This window comes from Pipra filicauda, unplaced genomic scaffold (assembly GCF_003945595.2).
Source record: "Pipra filicauda isolate LSUMZ 115617 unplaced genomic scaffold, ASM394559v2 scaffold58_size5111680_pilon, whole genome shotgun sequence".
Lineage (NCBI taxonomy): Eukaryota > Metazoa > Chordata > Aves > Passeriformes > Pipridae > Pipra > Pipra filicauda.
In genome coordinates this window covers 736,800-756,574 of record NW_024104742.1, presented here as the reverse complement: position 1 = coordinate 756,574, position 19,775 = coordinate 736,800, and the positions used below count along the sequence as shown (strand labels likewise).

Genomic DNA, 19,775 nt, shown 5'->3' with positions numbered 1-19,775 from the left:
CCATCACCTTCCAGTAGGGTCCAGTCGATGTCCTGGTTTTCAGGCTTGGTAAGTGCTGGGTACTTGTTGAACAGGTTGGCAACGAAGGCCAGGTTCAGTTTGGGGTTGCCACTGACCACATCAGCCGGTGTGACGAACTGCCGGCAGCCGAGCCGATCCGCCTGCTGAAGCATGTACTCTGCCCTCCGCAAGTCATCCTTTTCCTGCCAGGGATGCAACGGACAAGAGCTGTCACGGAAGAGATCAGGCTACAAAGCAGATGGGAAGCTCCTGACCACTACCTGGAGCAATGTCACAACTCCACGTGCCTTCGTTAGGCATCAGTCGCTAATCGAATGAAGAGATGAAGCACGCATGGTAACCCCCGCTGCTCTGCATGTAATCATCCTGGTTTGTCTTGGGTTTTTTTCCTAGCATGGTGCTTTCAAGCTTATATGTTTTCCAATTTTTATTCTTTTAGAACTTGGTGGTTCAAAAGCAGAAGTCAGCACGCTTCCAAATGGAGCAAACCCACAAATGATTTCCCAGTCATCTCTGTTAATTGGCAGGTACTGATCAGGCTGGCAACAACCACTCATCGAAAACACACCCGAGGTGTGCACATGGCCACTGACACTGTACACGCTCTAGAAATTAAGATACCAGGTTACCTAGATGTCATGGGGCAACGATAGGGTACAGGGAGTTCACGATTCTACAGCATGAGGCCAGGACAGCCTGAATACTTACATTGAAACCTGACATGTTAATATCGATCTGGGGTTCTCCTTCTTTCTGCCCTTTAGGTGCAATTTGATTGAGGAGGTGGAAATAAGCTCTAGAATCCTGAAATGGATGAAAAAGAAAATTCAGGTCTTCTGCACAGCACTGAATGCACCATAACAATTCATTTCAGGCTCATCTTTAGCAAGTCACTGTGCATAATTGGCTTATATACCTTTACTGAATTGCCAAAATCTGTAAGCTTAAAAGAGAGCACAATGGTAGAAATCCAGGCAGCAGAAAAAGAAACAGAAAGAGAAAAAGTTAGAAATATATAAGATGAAAATTACAGGTTTTGACTGTTTGAAAACTGCCTTTGTGCAAACTCCGGTGCCACAGCCACCTCTCCAACAGCTGGAGGAGACAATGACCCCATGCTGCTCACAGTCATGGCCCCCACATGCACCAAGGCAGCTCTAGCCCCTAAACAAGGCACCCATTCCTACTACTGCAGCAACAATGAAAATAGCTCAGTGAAAACGAATTCCAGGCAAAAAGCTGATTATAAAAAATATCTGAATGTTTTTCTCCTGCCCATTAGCTATGATAGCTCAAGGGAGAGAGGGCAGGGATGGTCAGAAATCAGGAGGAGCAAATAACTACAGTACTTATTTATCAACTACATTTCCTTTTAGTCCACAGCAATAAGGAGGACCTCAGCATATCCTGGCAGCCAGAGATGCCAACAGCTATCAGCAAAACTGGAAGTAATTTTGAAGCTGGAAATAATTTTGAAGCTGGAAATAAATGACCATATGTGTGCACATTGCTCCCCATGCACATCAATTATCTTTTTTTTTTCCCCAGTCCCCTTTCTCCTCCTCAAAACTGCTAGCCACATGAAGAAGCACCCGAAACCTGCTGAAACCAGTGTCCAAAAAAACCCACACTGACCAGGAGTCACCACCCTCCATTTCTCACTAGTGCTGAGAGCCACCCCCTCACATCTGAAAAATAACTATAAGAAAAAATATGAGTAATACCAGTCTTGTATTTGATTAAAAAAAATGCAAGAGCTTTGTAGCAGAACCCCACCAGCACTGGAGGAAACAGTTCAACACTGGGCTCATCCTCATGGCAAGAGAGAACAGCACTGAGATACCTTAAATATACCATCCATAACCCCCCTGTTAAGACCACCCAGTGTACTAGGGTTAAGAAAGGTCCTGTCTGAGGATGAAGGGCCTCATTTACACATGCAAAAAACAGCCCTGTCTGGCTCCCAGTCTTTTCTCAGGTATGTGCAGGTCAGGAGAACTCTTGGTACCTTGATGTCTGAGCTGAAGTTATTGATTTTGTGCCAGCCTGCGTTTTCCAGGTGGTAGTTGGCCCATCTTAGGAGCAGCTCTTCTGGGGATAGTTTCATAAGATCCTCCAGATTTTCACCATCACGAAGTAAGGCAGCCAGTGCTGGAAGAAAAATGCTTGTGAGGGCAAGAGTCAAACCTGCGTGCCAGAATTAGAGCTGCAGCAGTATTTCAGAGGGATACAATACCAACTACTGATTACATCCAAATGTTCTGGGTATTAGTGGAGTTTTCCTGAGATGGTTGTTACACAGAGAGGAGTGTGAATGATCTAGAAAACTGTGTGTAAAAAGTATTTTCCATTTTCTTGTATAACAAAATTCTCTGGATTTTATGTGCAGTCTTTTAAGCTGACGACAGTAAGCTAAATGTAAATGTACTTCTATCTCAATGAAAAATGCTTCCAAGTAGTTTCATAAGCACTGTTAAAAAAAGCCAGAAAAGCCAAGATAAGCACCCGGTGCTTCCCTCATCATGAATTTTCAATCTAAGCCAAACAATGGCACCAGTTCACGATGGGGAAGTTTAAATAAAAGACACTGAAGCCCCTCCCTCCATCTGGGTGCACTGATAGCACATGCAGGAATATCAAAGCTCTTTGAATGATTTGAAAACTTTAAATTTTGAGGTCTGTCAGCAGGACCAAGTGAGCAAAGGGAAAAAGCACCATTTTCCCACTGACAAGAATGAAGTAACAGCTCAGCTGCACCACTGACGGTAGCAAGGAGAATTTTAGGAGAACCAAATCATTACTGAAGAGCTGAAGCCCTCTCTTTTTTTTTTAAGAGGAAGATGCACCGTTGTCTATAATGCTAAAAGGATGCATCAGTTTTTGCTGCCTCCCAACTCCATTAGATACCCATGGCTGAAGCAGCCTGGGGCATCACCAAGCAATGTGCTCATTCACCACAAGGCTCAAGCCAAGCTGCATCTTGACTTACAGACTGGTGTCCAGCCAGTTCTCCAAGGCTGACACACATTACCAGGACGGCACAACCCACTTGCATGAACCTGCTCACAGCCACAACAGGCTGGAGAGCAGTCAGCTTGGCACATGCCCTGATGAACCCCCTTCCAGCGGAGAAGAGGGGGGGAAGAGGCAACCACAGGGCTGGAGTTGACAGCCCTAGCAACATGGTGTTCATGCTTTGGAAGAAATCACTTAAAGTTTAATTTACCTTCATTTCTGCTGAGCTCGATGTCAGCGAACAAGCCAATCTTAATGATCTGCCAGAGAAGCCCAAGGACCAGGTGGGGTTTCCCTTCCCTCAAGTCCTCTGCACCAATATTGACAACATGACAGCCGATGGCGGATGCAGAATTCAAGGCCAAGTTCAGGTTCTCCTGCAAACAGTACAGCCCAGTGAGACACAGTCCAAGGAGATGCTGATTTCCCTTTCATCCAGCACCAGCAGAGTGGAGATTTCCCCCCTGTTCTTGCTCCAAAATCAGCAGCTCAGAGGAAACGCTCCCAGTCACTCTGCGGCTGAAGTTTAAAGGGAGCTATGGTGGCAGCAGGTTGAATCAATAAGAACTGAACTAGGCACCAGGGTTTAATTTCAGCCTCTGGTATCTAGTTTCAGTATCTGAGTTAGTTGCATCTAATGGCATCAACAAGAATAAGGCTAGAGAAGTGCTAATTTATACGCCTGCACACACACACACACACACACAGAGGCATCTTCCCAGAAAGAACCTGTCCTACTATGAAATGATTCACAGACACCCAACACCAATAACCATATTGCTTCAAAAAGACAGCGCTGTATATAATCACCACAGCAATATCAGGTGTGCACAGCATTTCAGCCACATTACCCATTTTGTCACTAAGCATTTTGTCTTTTGCATGTGCCCACAGAACTGTGGATTATGCACAGTACAAAACTGCATTTAGTAATTAAACATAAGCTATAAAACTTGCTCCCTTCCAGCGTTCCACAGCAATGCCTTGAGCCACCATGCTGCATTCATTAAGTCTACCTGGATATGAACTTCAGCAAAAAATATAGAAATGCATCATACCTGAATTATGAATGGTGTGAGTTTCTTCTTGTTAATTGCTCTTTCATCAATCGTATCCGGAACAGAAAGATTGATCATTTTGCTGTTAGGAGGAAAAACAATTACACTTAAACAACTTTTAATATTTAACCTGAACAAAACTCAATGCACTGTGACAAGACTCACAACAGCACATTTCCTTTTGCCTGTTTGGTTTTGTGTATTTTTTTTCCATAAAATCAAGGTTGTGTAAATCAGAAGTTAATATTGACATTATCGAGAATGTATTTGTAACTAATAGCTAAGCCTGAAACCTTAAACATATTCCTGGCCACTACTGATCTCAGCTGCTGGAGCAAAAAGAGCACATGAATTATTCACAGTGCAGTCACTGAACTAGTGAAGACTCATTGCTCTGCTGACATTCACTGCACATTCTAGTAAGACAACATGCTTCCTCCCATTGTAAAGGTGTACTACTGCTGGCAGGAAAACCTGCCCCAAAAAACCACAAACAGTTGGGATGCTCAGTGGGGAGCATGTGAGCGCAAGGAATTTTTAATCAACAGAAAATATGGAAAGTTTTTACTTTATATTATGAACTATTTCTTACTCAGTTCAGCCTTTGCCTGAAGACCTGAACCACTTGAAACTTGGGAAATAAATAAAAGAAAAATATATATCACAAGCTAAAGGAAAAAAGAAATTAAAGGCAATGAGTAGCTCACTTAAAATTATTTTGTGTATTGATACAGAGTTACTGAAATTCCAGGCTGATCCACATCTCCATTATATAAATACACTTACAATAAAAAAAAAAATGAATCTAACCAACATAATCAGCAAAAACACTATACATAGAAGGTGGCTGGTATTAGCAGCCCTGGATGCCTTCTGTTTTCAGCACACAACAAAATAAGTCACCTTAAAACCAACACAAGGATTCCCAGGAAATCCATTTTTGGGTTAATTCATAAGGTCACTAACATTCCCACAGAGGGTACTGTCTGTCTAAACATCCAAGGGAACGGGCTATTTATCATATATGCCCTCCCCCAAGCTACACAGCACCAAGCTGAGTTTGTAACAGGATGACTTCTGCTCCCACAAAGCCCCTTCTTCCCCTTCAGCAAACTCAGACTCAAGCCAAAACAAAAACACTAGAAGAAAATACCAGCTGCTGGCACCAAAGCTGGAGCATCACACAATAGCAATGAAAGAGACTGAGCCTCTTTTTATATGTGCAAAGTGTTATGCACACACACTAGTCACAAAATCAGCCTGGAACAGGATGAAAATTCCCCAGCTATGGTTCTGGGAAGTTGGTTTGATGATTTTCAATTTTTTTTAATTTTTTTTTTTTTTAAATTCAGGAGCCATCATGACTTACCATAGCACAATCCCATCTCCCACAGCTTTGAACAGGTCATCTGTATTTGGGTTCATTGGAATAACGTGCCTACAGTCAGGATCACTTTCCAAGGCTTTGTTTATCCAGTTTACAAAGGCGTATTTCTCTTCCTCTAAGATAACCAATCGTAAATTTAATACAAGCCTTTTCATAACACAGCAAAGATTTTCCAAAAAGAATCAGCATACAATAGCCCAGGGAAATAACAGCCCCACTATCATTACCACACTATTTTATTAGTCACACAAAAAGTTTAAAGAAAGATGACTCTCACTTCCAATTACCAGAATATTCCTGTTACTTACATGTTACTCAACAACTCTATTTTACTCAAGTGTGACACAAGGACTTCGTCAGCCAGCACAGTTAACAAAACAAATAAGCACATATTTAATTTATATACTGCTAAATTTGCAGTATATAAATTCTATCCTGCTCTCACCTTGACGCAAGATCACTCAGCTCTCAGAGAATAAGAGCAGAGCACGGGGCACAGCAGCAGAAATGGCCTGGTTTTGGCATGGGGCCTCCACTCACCCAAGAGAAGAGCGGGAAGGCAGAGCAGTACCTGAGTAGGAGTGTTGTGTCCCCTCGCTGGAGAGCTCTGAGGTGCCCCCGATCGCACAGATTCCTTCCTTCCTGTTAATTGCTTTTCTGAACGTTTTAGCAATATCGCTGCTTTTCACCTCTTGGAAAATCTACAATTTAAAGCGCTCTGTTAGACAAGAAAAGCTCCTCTTCATAAAACAAAAAGACCACAGAAGAAGCTATTTCCCCTCATCTTTAAAGCAAACTTCACAGTAAAATCAGCAAATGTGAAGGGCCCCGCAAGGGTGTAGTGGTATTAAATTTAACATGGATAGTGGACAGAAAGTCATCCCACTCTCTCAAACACACATTGCCAGTGCCTATTGAAACAGAAGCATTAGGCATGAAGTACTTTGCATATATTTACCTTTACAAGTAGATTTCAAGAGACTGTAAAAATAAAATGTGAAACCTTTGCAGTCTGACAGAAGGTACGCATGCAGCAGTTCCCACAGGACCAAATTTGAGAAAGCTGTGGTGCAATTTTAACCTTTCTGCAAAAGCCAGATGCTCGTGGGACTGTGACTTGAGTTCACACAAAATACTTTCTCCACAACCCAAGAAACAATTCTCTTTAAGCATGTAATAGTCAACTGCAATGATGTGTAACAATGAGTGCTCCAAGTAAGGATTCCCCCTTCTTCCTCAACAGGCTTGGGCTAACTGACAAAACACCCTCAGATGCTTTAGGACAGAAAGATTACACATGCCATTTGTGCAGGTTGTGTGTTACTATTAGAAGCCCCAAGGTCCTACAGAACTGAGCAATTATTAGTAAAAAACACATTCAATGGCTGGAAAGCCTACTGTAACTCCCTCAAAACTGAACTCAATTAGTTTCAACCATGTGGAAAACACAAATGAAATGTATAAACGTTCTCTTAACACTGCCCAGAAAAAGGCAGTGAAACAGCACTGTAAAGCAGAACAACAAAGTGTTTCTATTAAAAAGAGAGGAGGGGACACCAGGCTGTAGGTGCCACCACAGGGCCAGCCTCGTGGCTGTCATTCCTTACCTTCCCTGACCCTTAAACATAGGGAAGGTGGCAAGTCAAGATGATGATATAGTACAGTTACACCATCTGCTAATGGCACACAGAAGTTGATCAGGTAAAGCTGACCAAAGATTCAAGAGCCCAAAATCTGGGGGATTTCTGTTTGTTGGCTTTAACCACAAGAATTTTAACTCAGATTTATTTATTTTAAAATTTCCTGGGTTAATCACTGGCATTTCATATCTTCTTGAAAACAGGTGCTTTAATGCTGAGGTACCACTAAGTCACTTGGCCCCAACCTTGAGTCAGTTCACATCATCCTTTGCAACATAAACTCCAGCAAAAATGCTCAGAGTTAGAAAACAGCAACAGTTCATTTTGTCAAAATCCCACAACTAACATTGCCACTAATGTACACCTTAAGTTGCCCGTAAGACATTTTGTGTTTACTCGATCATTGGTACCATTCAAATGTGACAGAAGAGATTTATTTCTTCCTTCCCAGTGCAAAGTTAGAATTATGGACCAGCTCAAACCAACAGCTGAAACATGCACCCAACATGCAAGTGTTCACAAACTGCAAACAAACTCCAACTTACTCCAACTGACTCCGAACTCAAAAGTTCAGAGGGTCTGAAAACAATTAAGGAACAGAAGGTGAAGATAAATTAAGAAATATCAAGAAAACTAATTGACATGAAAACAGCTCCCTCAATGTACTGCACATACTTTTATTTTTTTTCAGCTTTCAGCCATCAGAGTATGAAAAGGTTGAAAGATGTACATTGAACCAGTATCTCAGAAGTGTTGTGCTTTTTTAAAAATAAACTAAAAAATTCTGATTTCTGCAATAAAAGATTGAAGGATATGCCCATCCTCCAGCTTTTTCTGTCTCCTAACTCTCATTCTTCTCTTTTGAATCAACAAATTTGAATTCTCCTGGATCAGCATCTAGGACTAATCCCCAGAAGTGTCTTGAAATGCCCTCTCGAGTCTTTAGCAAATACTTGTAGTTCCGTCAAATAAAGGAAATTATACTGATACACTGGGAAAAACAGCATTCATCTGTGTGCCTGGAAAAACTGAAGTTTCCAGTCAATACTATAAGCTTGGAGAATTGGAAGTCTTTTTTCCAGTTGTCACCTCATGTGGAAACAGTCTTTTAGCCTCCAATGAAGCTTTCATATAGGAAAACCATGTGGATTCTTTTTGTTTGTTTTTGTTTAAAAGACAACATATTTCCCCTCTGTCCACATCTGAAGGCTGGAAGCGATAGTATAAAAAACTGGTCATGTGCAGAGATCTGCACAAAGAACTGATTTTAACATGGATAACCCTCAAAATTGATCAGTTTGTCAAAAGAAAACTAGGATTAGGATAAGTGTCTGAGAAGTCAGGTTCAGCCTCTTCTACTGTCTTCTTTAGCTTTGTCTAAAACAGGTCCCCCCCAGGCTGCCGGAAATTCAGGAATACCACTTACATAGACAAATTCTTCAAAACTAATCTTGCCGTCTTTATTCTTGTCGCCGTCAATCATGAGCTTCTGGATGATCTCTCTCACTTTGTATCCAGGCAAAGGAAGGTTGGCTTCCTTGAAGAGTTCATGCAACTCATAGTCACAGATGAACCCGTTGCTGTTGAGGTCTGAGGAAGAGAAGAGGCAGGAGAAGGTTTTAGAAACGTGCCAGTGACCTGATGGGACCAACCCCAGAAGGTGGGGCAGAAACAAAGCCCCCATGTCCAAGGGCTTAATGGAGAGCAACCTGCACACTGGGAAAGCAAGATCCACGCAGGGCATAGACAGGTAGCATGATACCCACACCACAAATACCAAGGAGTACACTATTCAATGGACACCACCACAAATACACCAGGAACCAAAGGCACACAGTAAATCCACACGGCTCATCATCAGGGGGTCCCAGCCCAAGCCATGAGATCTCTCTGGCTCTGGGGAACAGCAGTTTCAAAGCAGGGCTGACCAGAATGACTCCTGGCACATGTGCCCAGGTCTGGTGTAAAAGTTTCATCACAGAACATCTGCATTTTCATAAACCATCTCCAGAACATCTCTTTCTGCATCTAACTGCCCCTGCCTTTGCATGTTAAAAATAGATGGTAATGAAACACAGCACTTATTTTCTGAACAGAAAACACTAAGTCAGCTCTACATTTGCATTTTTATCATGTTGATGTTCTCCATTCAACGCTGACAGCAAATTGCAACCACATATTTTATTGCTGCCCAAGAATGGTCTGCAAAGACATTTGCTTTGACAGTCAATCACCAAGTCAGAGCATTCCATGCTTTGTGAGACATTGTCACCTACTAGGTTGAGGAAGAAAACAAAAATCTATTGTGAAACTGGAGCTTTTCACATTAACAGATCCCAACCCCTTTGGGGACATCATCACATCTACCAACAACACACAGCAGCCCCAGCCTTTCTTCAGGCAAGTGAGATTTTCCTGCCACTATGGACAGGCAGCAGTTGGGTGCCTCCTTCCTCAGGCTAAACAGGATGAGCAGACAGTGTGGCTCACAGTACAGCTGGTACTGAGGCTTCAGGAGTCAGGTCCACAATCAGATACAGCATTCGAAGCTGTTGGACAGCCCAGGTTCACATCTCAAGACATAAGCATGACCCTCCGGCCCCATCTTTGGAGAGACAGGAATTCAGGACAAGTTGAGCTGTTACTGGCTGACTAGCAATGCTAAAAACGTGGCTGTAGGCAGGTGCTACAGATAGCCCAGGGAAGCTGATTTAGTGCCCCAGTTGCTATCTCCTCCCCAGGCCTGGGCCTGTGGGGAGATATTAACCCTGGATTACTGCTGCTGGGGAATACCTGGATGGGCTGAGGACGTGAAGACTGGCAGTCTCCTATGACCATCATTGAACCACAGGCTCTGCAAAGTCAACACAGTGCCTGTATTGAAGACACCAGCTGAGCCCTTTAAGGCTAAATGAGAGCTTTTTCTCCATTTAAGCAGCTGTGTTACCTTCTCCCCCCACCCCCACCTCCAGAGCTCCTGGGGCTGTGATGGTGCACTGCTGAGTGCAGCTCATCACCACCAACTGCCAAAACCACCGTGCTGGAAGGCATCCTGCCCTGCTTGGCTGCCCCCAGCCACCGTTCTGCCCATATCCCACACAAGAGAGTTTTCATGCTATTTCACAGAATCATAGAATATCCTCAGTTGGAGGACCCATAAGGATCATTGAGTCCAACTCTGGCTCTGCACAGGACAACCCCAAGAATCCCACCATGTGCCTGAGAGGGTTGTTCAAACACTTGAACTACGGCAGTCTTGATGCCATGATCACTTCCCTGGGAAACCTGTTCCAGTACCTGATCACCCCTCGGTATCCTCTTCCCTAGGCTGAACAAATCAAGTGACCTCAGCTGCTCGTGGAAGCATGCTGGCTGTGAGCAGTGACTGCAATGTTGTTCAGGTGTTTTTCAATAGATCCAGAGGAGTCTTCTCCATAATTTTATGAGGCAGTGAAGTGAGTCTGACAGGCCTATAGTTAACAGGGTCATCCTTCTTGAAAACTGGGACAATACTTGCCAGCTTCCAGTCAACTGAGACCTCTCCAGATTCCCAAGACCACTGAAAAACCATTGAGAGAGGTCTCATGATTACATTAGACAGTTCTTTGAGCACCATGGGATGAATCCCATCAGCCCCATAGACCCAGAGGGATCCATCAGCAGGCTCTTCTTAAGGCCACAGAATTAAATTCCACTCAAGCAACAGCTTCTGTTGCCCAAACATCCTCCCACCCTGCAGGTTGCAGGATGTTAAGAGCTGCACCAGCCTCAGCATTTGGCTTTGTTCAAGAAGAAATCTCACACCACAGCCACTAAGGTCAGTATTTATGCTTAAAGGAAGATACTTTCAAAAGTAAAAGAAAACAATCAGGATAGCTCTAAAGTCCAGTTTTGTGGTTTGTTTTTGTTTTTACCAAATTGTAAAGGTCAATTTATTTCTAGTGAGGTGTCAGTGTGGGTTTTAGGTTTTGTTTCACAGCAATGTTCCACCAAGCAGCATGTCTACACCAGCACTTCAACCTTCCACGTTTTCCAGATCCATAGGGGAATATGAGATTTTAAAATTGTTTTTATCAGTTAGCAAGAAAGTGAAATTCAGATGCTTAGTGGCACACATCCAAAGCAACTAGAGCAAACCTGTACTCCCCTCCTACATCTCAAAATAAAGAAGAGCATCAATCCCAGTGGATTAATAAATACATTAAACTACTTTATGAAATGTCAGTGTTCACAATAATGCTGGTGAAATAAAGTCGTTTGGGGCAATGATTAATGATACCAGCAGGCTGCTGTCTGGCCCTCAATTTCAGAATTTTATTCCAAAATAATATAAGCTTACAAAGGCAAGCTTTATTAACAGTCCAGCCTCCGATGTCATGAGCAAACTATTTCCCCTCTAGATAAATCACAGCTTCTTCTATTACAGTACTTTTATTACTGAATCTACCTCTGCAATATGCATCTTTTCCCTACCTCACAGCCAGTGAGGAAAATCAGTCAAGAAGGGATTTCCTAATCTCCATTTTAAGAGTACAATGTAGTTATAGGAGCTAATCCCCAGCCTGGCATTTGTACTGGTTTACTTGAAGAAAGGAAATCATAACTTAAAAACACTGACTGAAATGTAACTGAGGGGTTAGCCCAGGCTATCTGGTCCATCCACACTTGCTCAGCAGACCTCAATTTCAGCCTGAAAGCATCAAACCTGGCTGCAGGGCAGATATCAGGAATTTACTCCAGTCTGGATCAACATCTGCCCATTTTGAGGGTTTCATTCACCCCTGCAACCAACATCTTCCCAGTCCTCTAGGTGTGCCTACTTCAAAGAAGATTCACCTTTGCTCACTGAAAAAAAAAATTAAAAAAAATAGCAGCTCTGCCACACGAAGAGCCACCTGAAACACATACTCACATGTGAGCTCCCACAAGTCAGGAGCATGGCACCAGGAAAGATGGTGCCCATCAGAAGGAACTGCACAGCAGTGGCTCTCAACACCTGCACTGGGCTCAGACAAACAGCATGTAAGTGTGAAGTCCACTTGAGTCACTCAAAACCTTTGGTTCTCAGGACTCAGGACTTAAGTTCTTCCATCTTAACAATATCCAAAACACCCACCTGTAAGAGTTACTCTTCCACTGTATCCTTGGAAAAAAATTAATCACTGATTTACTTTATAGATTAAAAGGGCACTTATGTCCTGGATACTTGGGAGTGGGATTTACAAGCAAGTCAGGTCTGTTGGTTGAACTGTAAGACCCCACACCAAGGTACTAGTTTTGCAGTAAAGATGCTCTCATTTCAAGTTTTAGCTTCTTGGCCACAGAAGGGCAGATTTGAGAGTTAAAGCCTGGTAGATGTGCTAGCTTGTGGTTTTGGCTTGGTAGCAGAGTCAAGTAATCTTAACTAGTGATGGATTATGTGGTGGAAAATGGATCCGTTCTTAACATGTCAAAAAGCCTGATGTGACAAATAGGCCTGAAACCCCTATCCCACAGGGCAGCTGTTTCCATTCCTGCTGTCTCCCTTCTGCAATCACGATCAAATGTACAAAGAAGCAGAGTTTAAAAAAAATTTAAAAAGGAAAAAAAAAAAAATTCACCTCGGCAATACCAGCAAGTTCCAAAATTATTTCCAGCATCACTGCAGGCCCACCATATGGTGCCTTGCTGGATGTCCTGCAACAGGCCCAGACTTCAGACAGAAGGTGGTCTAAAATCCTTCTCTAACAAAATCCAAGGTGCTATTCAACAGCTGAAGAGGCTGTCAAAATAGAAGCTATCCCAAATGAAATCCTCCGGCGGCTGGCCCAGAATTACTAATGGAAGAAAGCGAAATTGTTTTAACAGACAAGCTACAGCCTGGATTCATTATAGTCTGCCCGATGGAAAGGAAACTACAGCACATCTGAAGTTTCCTATTTCTACTGAAAGATGCATGCACGGCCAGCGTGCTAAACCTGGGAAAGGTCACGGCAGCGGCGCACGACACCAGCTCTGCCCAGACACAGGTGGCGCAGCAAAGCCGCAATGAATCCCAAAAGCTGCTTCAAGCTCTGGCTCAGCTTCCTCCCGAGGACAAGTACTTAAAATAGCTTAAATAACAGGATGCAAGAGGGGAAAGTAACCCACACAGTTTCCTTTTAAGGATAAATGCTCAGCAGGACACACTAGCAGGATCACAGATCCTTATTTGCCTCGAGCGAACATTTCGGAGCATTGTTTTACCACCTTGCAGCACTGAACAAAGTGTTCGGCCGGGTTATGATTTTTGAGTACTTCATGTTTCCAGAAAAGATGCTTATCTCTGCTTATCTTACAAGCAGGGAGAAGGAAGACAAATAAATAGAACAAGTTTGCAGATTTTGTTCTGCCCTGCCTCCCCTCTGAAATGCCACTCTTTGACCAAGTACACACACACACACACACACTCACACACACACCCCTGTTTTGCAGAACAAATTCAGAGCTCTGCTGAGATCTGGAGCAACCTGTGCTTCTCCCACTAAGCTGTGGGTCACTCAAAGCCTAGACAGTTCCAATGACCCACTTAATTACTGTTCTCAGACATTACAATGCTTTTTTTCCTCATTGCTGTTTACCCCTTGGATCACTTCCAGTACAAATCCCAGGCTGTAGGATGCTGGAAGCTGCTTGTCTGCACTGTAGCTGACTTTAGTGATAACCTTGAACAGTGTTTTCTTGTCTGTGGACTGTTCTAGTAACCACTAGGTGTCTATGGGACTCATACTTGTTGCTGGCTGTCAGAGAACAGCACACCAGCTGCATGAGAGCGAGGGAATACCTTCAAGTGGCATGGAAGGCAAGCTGTGACAGAGTACACAGCAACACACCTCACTGCTTTCCAGCACCACCAGATGCCCCGATCCAGTTCAGCTGCACACAGAAAATCTGGTCAAACGCACACCTTTTGAGTCCCATCAACCTACGCATCCAGAGCAGTAATTTGCCCCATGTTAGAGTTTAAGCAGGTCCCCAGGAAACCCTGTATCAGAGCAGGGCACATCTTGGTGAGGAGAAATCACCCTGTGGAACGTTCCCTCCTCCCCACATCTCCTTTACAACACCCTAGAAGCCAACCAGCTGAGTTTTGCTATAACCATGCTTCTCAGCTGCATTCCAAGTCTTCCAGGTAGCTGGGAGATGTAAAACAGACTTCGTTTTACAGAGCAGTCTTAGTCAAACTTTTTTTCGCATTCACTAGAGATGGCATTAGAAGTTCACAGTGAAAGTCATAGCAACCAGTTCTATATTCCAGAGCAAATATGGCTCCTTTAGGCAAGAATAAAGGGAGTGAGAGCATTAAAGACACTCCTGACAGGTATGTCCCACACGTTTGTGGGCTGTACCATGCCTAAAGCACACAAAATAGAAGGCAGATGAAAAGAACTAGTAGATCTCATCTCACTTGTGGGTATGTCCAGGTTAATTATCACATTTCTCATTAATATCTAAATTTTGACACTGCCTTTATAATTTAAAACTAAACAGGGATGCACCACCTGAGCAGGGTGAGCTGGTTTGCTAAAACAAACCAGCATTTGAATTGGGTTTCTCCATGTTTCCAGTGCAAAGGCAGCCAGCCAACCTAATCTCGATAATTTCCCTCACACTAATGAAAAAAAGCCACCACATTCCAGAGAGGTTAATAATTTTAAATGTATCCAACGACAGAACACGCTGCCTACAACCCAGCCTTATTGAGGTCTGCGCTCAGAGACACATTAGGCAGAGAGAAACACTATGGTCACTTGTTTTGCTCTGTGGCAGCTCAATTCCACCTGCTGGGAAAATCTCGGGAAGAGCAAGACAGAGAGGGAACTCCCTGAAATTCAACTTGTTTCAAGTTCCAACAGGGAATACTGCTCCATGAGAATCAGTTGCCTTTGAAATTCACGTTTCTCTCTGCAGATTGCAAATTTTGAGCAAGTGAGAGTTTTCACAGCCACCATGCTCTAGAGGGTGGTTAACATCTGATACAGATAAGAGGCAACTATGATTTTGTATTTATAACCAGTGCTCAAGAGATGCCCATGTCCAGTCAGGAAAACAAAACACTGTCTCTGACCACTTGATCAACTCGCTCCCGGCCAGTGCCAGTCCCGGGTGTGGTTCCCCAGCTGCACACGCTGACCTCAGTCCCCATGGCTGTGCTCCAGCTCCCATCCCACCCCTCCCTACCATCTCTCTGATCTTCCAGTAAGCCATATCAGGAAAATAAACCAACAGAAAACGATTTTTTTTCCGTGATGTCATGTTTTTTGCCTGTTTCAGCTTCCTGAAGCAGCCTGTCAGAGGCTTCTGCGATGCCAGTGCAAGGGGAAAGCTCGAGGCAGGTGGAGCAGCTGGGGTTGTGCAGCCCCTGGAGCACAGAGGGGTGAAGGAGGTGAGCACCAGAGCGGAGACGGAGCCACCAGAGGGCAATGCAGGTGTGCTCAGCCACAAAGCATTTACGATCACCACAAGTTGCTCCATGCTGGCCAGGTAAACAGACACGAACTGGCTTTTGCCTACAAACACCTCAAATGCACCTGCACCAACTCGAAATGTAGCACCTACATTTACCATCTGCAAGGCTCAGCCAATCTGCCGAAACCAGCATCACCAGAACCAAGCACTGTGCAAGCCCTGAAATACTGTCTGGGCCAAAGCAATGCAATGCCTGTTTGGATATTTTTTCTGCCATCAGGAAGCAACAAAGCCCACCCCAGAGCAACAGCACAAGGCTGTCTGCCAGTGCTCACTGACAGTCAGACTGCCTGTGGCCCAGCTTTTGTGCTCCTTGGCTAGAAGTGACAAGCCAGAAGCAACAAGGCTGCCAAGGGACTCCTTGGCACTGAGACGATCAGGAGAGCAGCAGAATGCCCACATCCTGCTGCCACTGCTGCTCACAGGGGTGGGAAAAATCCACTTCAAATGTACAGCAGTCAGGAGCAAGGTGCCCTCCTCACTGCGACTTACCAACTTTGGCAAAAGCCTCCTTGAGTTCCTCCAGCTCATCTTTGGAGATTTGCATGGTGTTGGCCATCTCATTAATTTAGGGAGTACCTAAAGAGAAAAAGAACAGTGTGTGAAAACAGCCTGCATTCAGTAACATGCAGTTTCAAACAGCAGCACAGCAACAATCTGTACCAATGTCACTATAGTTCTCGAAACCACATTTATCTTTCCACTAAGAAAACAGATGTGTGAAACTCAGAGGTGGGAAATACACTCCTTAACAAGTCAAAAATCCCATTAGCCTTGTTAATATTTAGCTCTGTGTATTATTTTACAGCTATGCTGTTCTGCACACATTAAGGTACCTGCTGCCAGTGTATTCTGTAGGTCAGAAAAGCTCATATCTCCAGGGATTCTCCACAACTTTGCACAAAATCAGAATCCAGAGTTAAAATATTAATGCAAGAGATACTGAATGCCCTGCTTGCCTGTCTGTCCCCTGAGAGCATACAGCTATCAAACCCAAATAAAAAAGATTCTGAGCAGTACCTGCAAAGGGTATTTTGGCACAAAGCAGTATACCTGATACTGTTTGCAAAAATGAAAGAGTTTGCTTTTCTACAAGAAAGCTGTTTGAATAAACACCTGCCTGTTTCCCCAGAGTCAGTCTCCAAAAAAACCACATAAAGAACAAGCTGTTTTGCACAGCCACTGATCCCCTCAACCTCCTGAGCAAGGAGCACTGTGAGCAAGCACAGAACAGCAGGCATCAGTCACGCTGAAACCCCAAGTACGCAGAAACTCCGCTTTGATCAGATCTGCTTGGTGTTTAAGAAACAGGGAGGATGAAGCATAGAGTTCCTCCACCCATCTGCTATCATCCTTCTTTCCAAGCACTGAATAGGTGCCACCCAGCCAGCCTGGACAGGAGGTATCACCATAGGGATGGGAGAAAACCAGTCACCTGCCCATGTCCCCTTCCCACAACATTCATGACAGAACATAAGATGCCCTGTTGGTGCTCTGGCTGATATAACTGTGAGAGAGCAGTGATAGATGCATCAATGCACACAGGGGCAATCCCTGTGTGTGAGCAAAAAGACAGGCACTGATAAGCACTTTCTAGCACCTCTGCTAGTTCTAGCTCAGGGTCTGTACAAATGGGGATTTCGGCAGGCTCAGATGCAACTTCAAATGAGATTTGCGTCCCAAGATTTCCAACTCCTACTTGTTAGCTACAATCCCTGAGGTTGTGAAATAAAAGGTTCCTCCTCTGCCTATGGGAACAGACACAGCTGTCTCCTCCTTTGTAAGCAAAAGGATGAGGGGTGGATTACATTTTACAGACTGTCAGAAGGCAGGATCCTGAACGGGCTGGCTCTGACTCGAGGCTCAAGCACCAAGAGGCTCAGTTTCACAAATGCCTATACTCTGATTAGCAACCCTTTTTTGTCTGAGGCTCCCAGCTGCCTTCACAAGCACTGGTTAGCTTAAGAACACAAGTTTGCCTGTAGCTGTAAATATTCATTTTCTGTAACACTTCACTCAGTCTGGAAAGAATGAAGTTGTTAGAGATGAGAGCAATGGGCAGGTGTGGCAGTCTGGGAAAGCAGCTCAGACAGGTGCTAGCAGCAGAGAAAGTCAACAAGAAGTTGCATCACTGGACAAAGACATGAAGGAAAGCACAGCAGATCCTGCCTCCTAGCATCTGCAGAGCTGCCAGCAAATAAAACAAGATGTTGAACAGTAGTAAAAGGCACCAACAGCAAGACAACCAACTTCATCACTGGGCTCAAGATGAAAGAATAGGGCAGGGGAGGAACCACAGCAAAGCTGCATCAGAATGACAGAGTTCAGAAAAAAAGCACCACAGTAAGTTTTTATACTATTTCACAGAGTACAAGTTAGGCTACTTGACCAAGGCAAAGCTACCATGCAGGTCCTTGCATCAATGTCCAGTCTGGGACCTATTCCCATTCCTGGAGCAGCCCCTTCCCTGCAGCACTCCCACGAGTGCCCCAGCAGCCTGAGCCTCAGTGCCACTAGAACCTGGCTGCTATTTCCAGGGGATAAAGGAGTTGCTCAGCAAGAAAATCAGCTCTGAGTAGGCTTGTTGCACGATACAGAAGGTGGATTTCACAACTGGCAGAAACACTTGGGGAACTCTACCAAGAATGGAGCCGGTTTTGGCTACAGAGGCATGAGCTGCCAGGTAGGAGAGGTTGAGCTACAGACTGAAAATTCAGCCAACTCTCCTCCACAAATTCTGCCTTCTTCCTAATCCTAATATGCACCAATTAATTTTCAAACCATGAGCATTTCGCTTAAAAAGGGATTTCCCGAAGCATCATTATTTAACCACTTAATTGGAATTTAATTTGCTGCTGACTATCTCTAACATCTTTAACACCAAAAGAAGCAGGAAACACCACCATAAGTTGAGAGCTTTTAAAAAAGCTGCTCTGTTTGACTTTATCAGGGAAATATCGCACTCTGGATATGCCCTGCAGTTGTTTGTGTACGTCTCCATTTAAAATTCTTTTCCTTTCCAGTCCCTAGGTTGTTGAGCTCAGTTAATCCATAAAAGAGGTTCTCTCAGTTTTCATATTCTTCTTCCTTCTGTTTCTCTGCTTGAGAAGATGGAGGGGGAATTTGAACCAACAGAGAAAAAGCAGATACCTGGCCTTGTTAGTGCTGCCTGGAAAGGGGAAAGAATGTTATAACAAAATAGTCTATGAAAAAGTTAGTGGGCCACAAAGTTACAAGCTCCCAAAGCAATTGTACAGAGCTTTTCTGCAATGGAGTCATTACACCATCATTGGCACAATGGACTGGGGGTCAGGGGAGCTTTTCTTTTTTTTTTTTTTTGGTGGTGTGGGGGGTTATGTTTGTTTGTTTTTAATAGCTGAGCCTGGGGCATTCAGAATCATGTTTTTCATTCAGTTGCATTTTTAAACAAGAGGCTTTGTCTTCTGGAACATAAAAAGCCCTTTTATCTCAGTGGCATAGGGATCACACATCAGCTGCCTCACTCGAAGCCCTGTGGGACACACCACACTGCTCACGCCTCACCACGTCACACTCCTGCTGTGAGCAAAGCCTCTGCCAGGGCTTGCAACGACAGCCAGAGACTTTTAGAGGGAGGACGAGAGAACAAGGAGAAAAGAGGAGACAAGTGAGCTAGTGATCTCACACTCGTTTTAGTCTGGTGGCTGGTGGTCCATGGGTCAATACACACGAACAGAGTCTTGATCCAGATCCCTTTTGCTTCTGCCTTCATCCCTCACCACAGAAGAAAAGCAAGGGCAGCTCTGTAACACACAGATGCACAAAAGCACCTACCCAGAGGAGCGTGGCTGGCAGACAGTGCGGACTTTGCGTGTGATACAGATCAGAGCTGTTTAAAGTACGTCTCAGGTTTTGGAATATCAACTCCCTTCCCCGAGAGGGGCTGTATAAAGTTTCTGTGCAAACAAATTTTACAGCTTCTAAACACACTGCAGTCACCAAATTGGGGTTAGTTTATTTGCTCTCCAGACAGAGCTGCAACACGGGCAGGTCAAGGAAAGCTGTCCCAGCCCATGTTTTGACAGCTGTAAACCACCTGGGGACTCGGCATCGCAGGGGCTGTTGCTGGAGGGATGCCTCCACTGCGGCCTCAGCACTTCCAGCACAAGTGCCAGAAGCTAACCAGGA

General features: G+C 44.2%; 1 protein-coding gene across 4 annotated transcripts in view; it reads right to left on the bottom strand.

The window, feature by feature from the left end:
- Positions 1 to 19,775, bottom strand: part of PLS3 (plastin 3) — a 51,052-nt gene that overhangs the window by 5,598 nt on the left and 25,679 nt on the right. For 3 of the 4 annotated variants that reach the window (XM_039387810.1, XM_039387811.1, XM_039387812.1), the window contains 10 exons: positions 16,101 to 16,187; positions 8,548 to 8,711; positions 6,053 to 6,182; positions 5,464 to 5,596; positions 4,095 to 4,176; positions 3,248 to 3,413; positions 2,030 to 2,172; positions 938 to 964; positions 730 to 825; positions 8 to 203 (listed from right to left, as the gene is read on the bottom strand). In XM_039387810.1, coding sequence (XP_039243744.1) covers positions 8 to 203; positions 730 to 825; positions 938 to 964; positions 2,030 to 2,172; positions 3,248 to 3,413; positions 4,095 to 4,176; positions 5,464 to 5,596; positions 6,053 to 6,182; positions 8,548 to 8,711; positions 16,101 to 16,167 — 1,204 coding nt within the window. In that variant the 5' untranslated portion in view covers positions 16,168 to 16,187. The remainder of the gene's footprint in view (positions 1 to 7; positions 204 to 729; positions 826 to 937; positions 965 to 2,029; positions 2,173 to 3,247; positions 3,414 to 4,094; positions 4,177 to 5,463; positions 5,597 to 6,052; positions 6,183 to 8,547; positions 8,712 to 16,100; positions 16,188 to 19,775) is intronic. The other variant, XM_027746557.2, reaches the window with a different exon arrangement.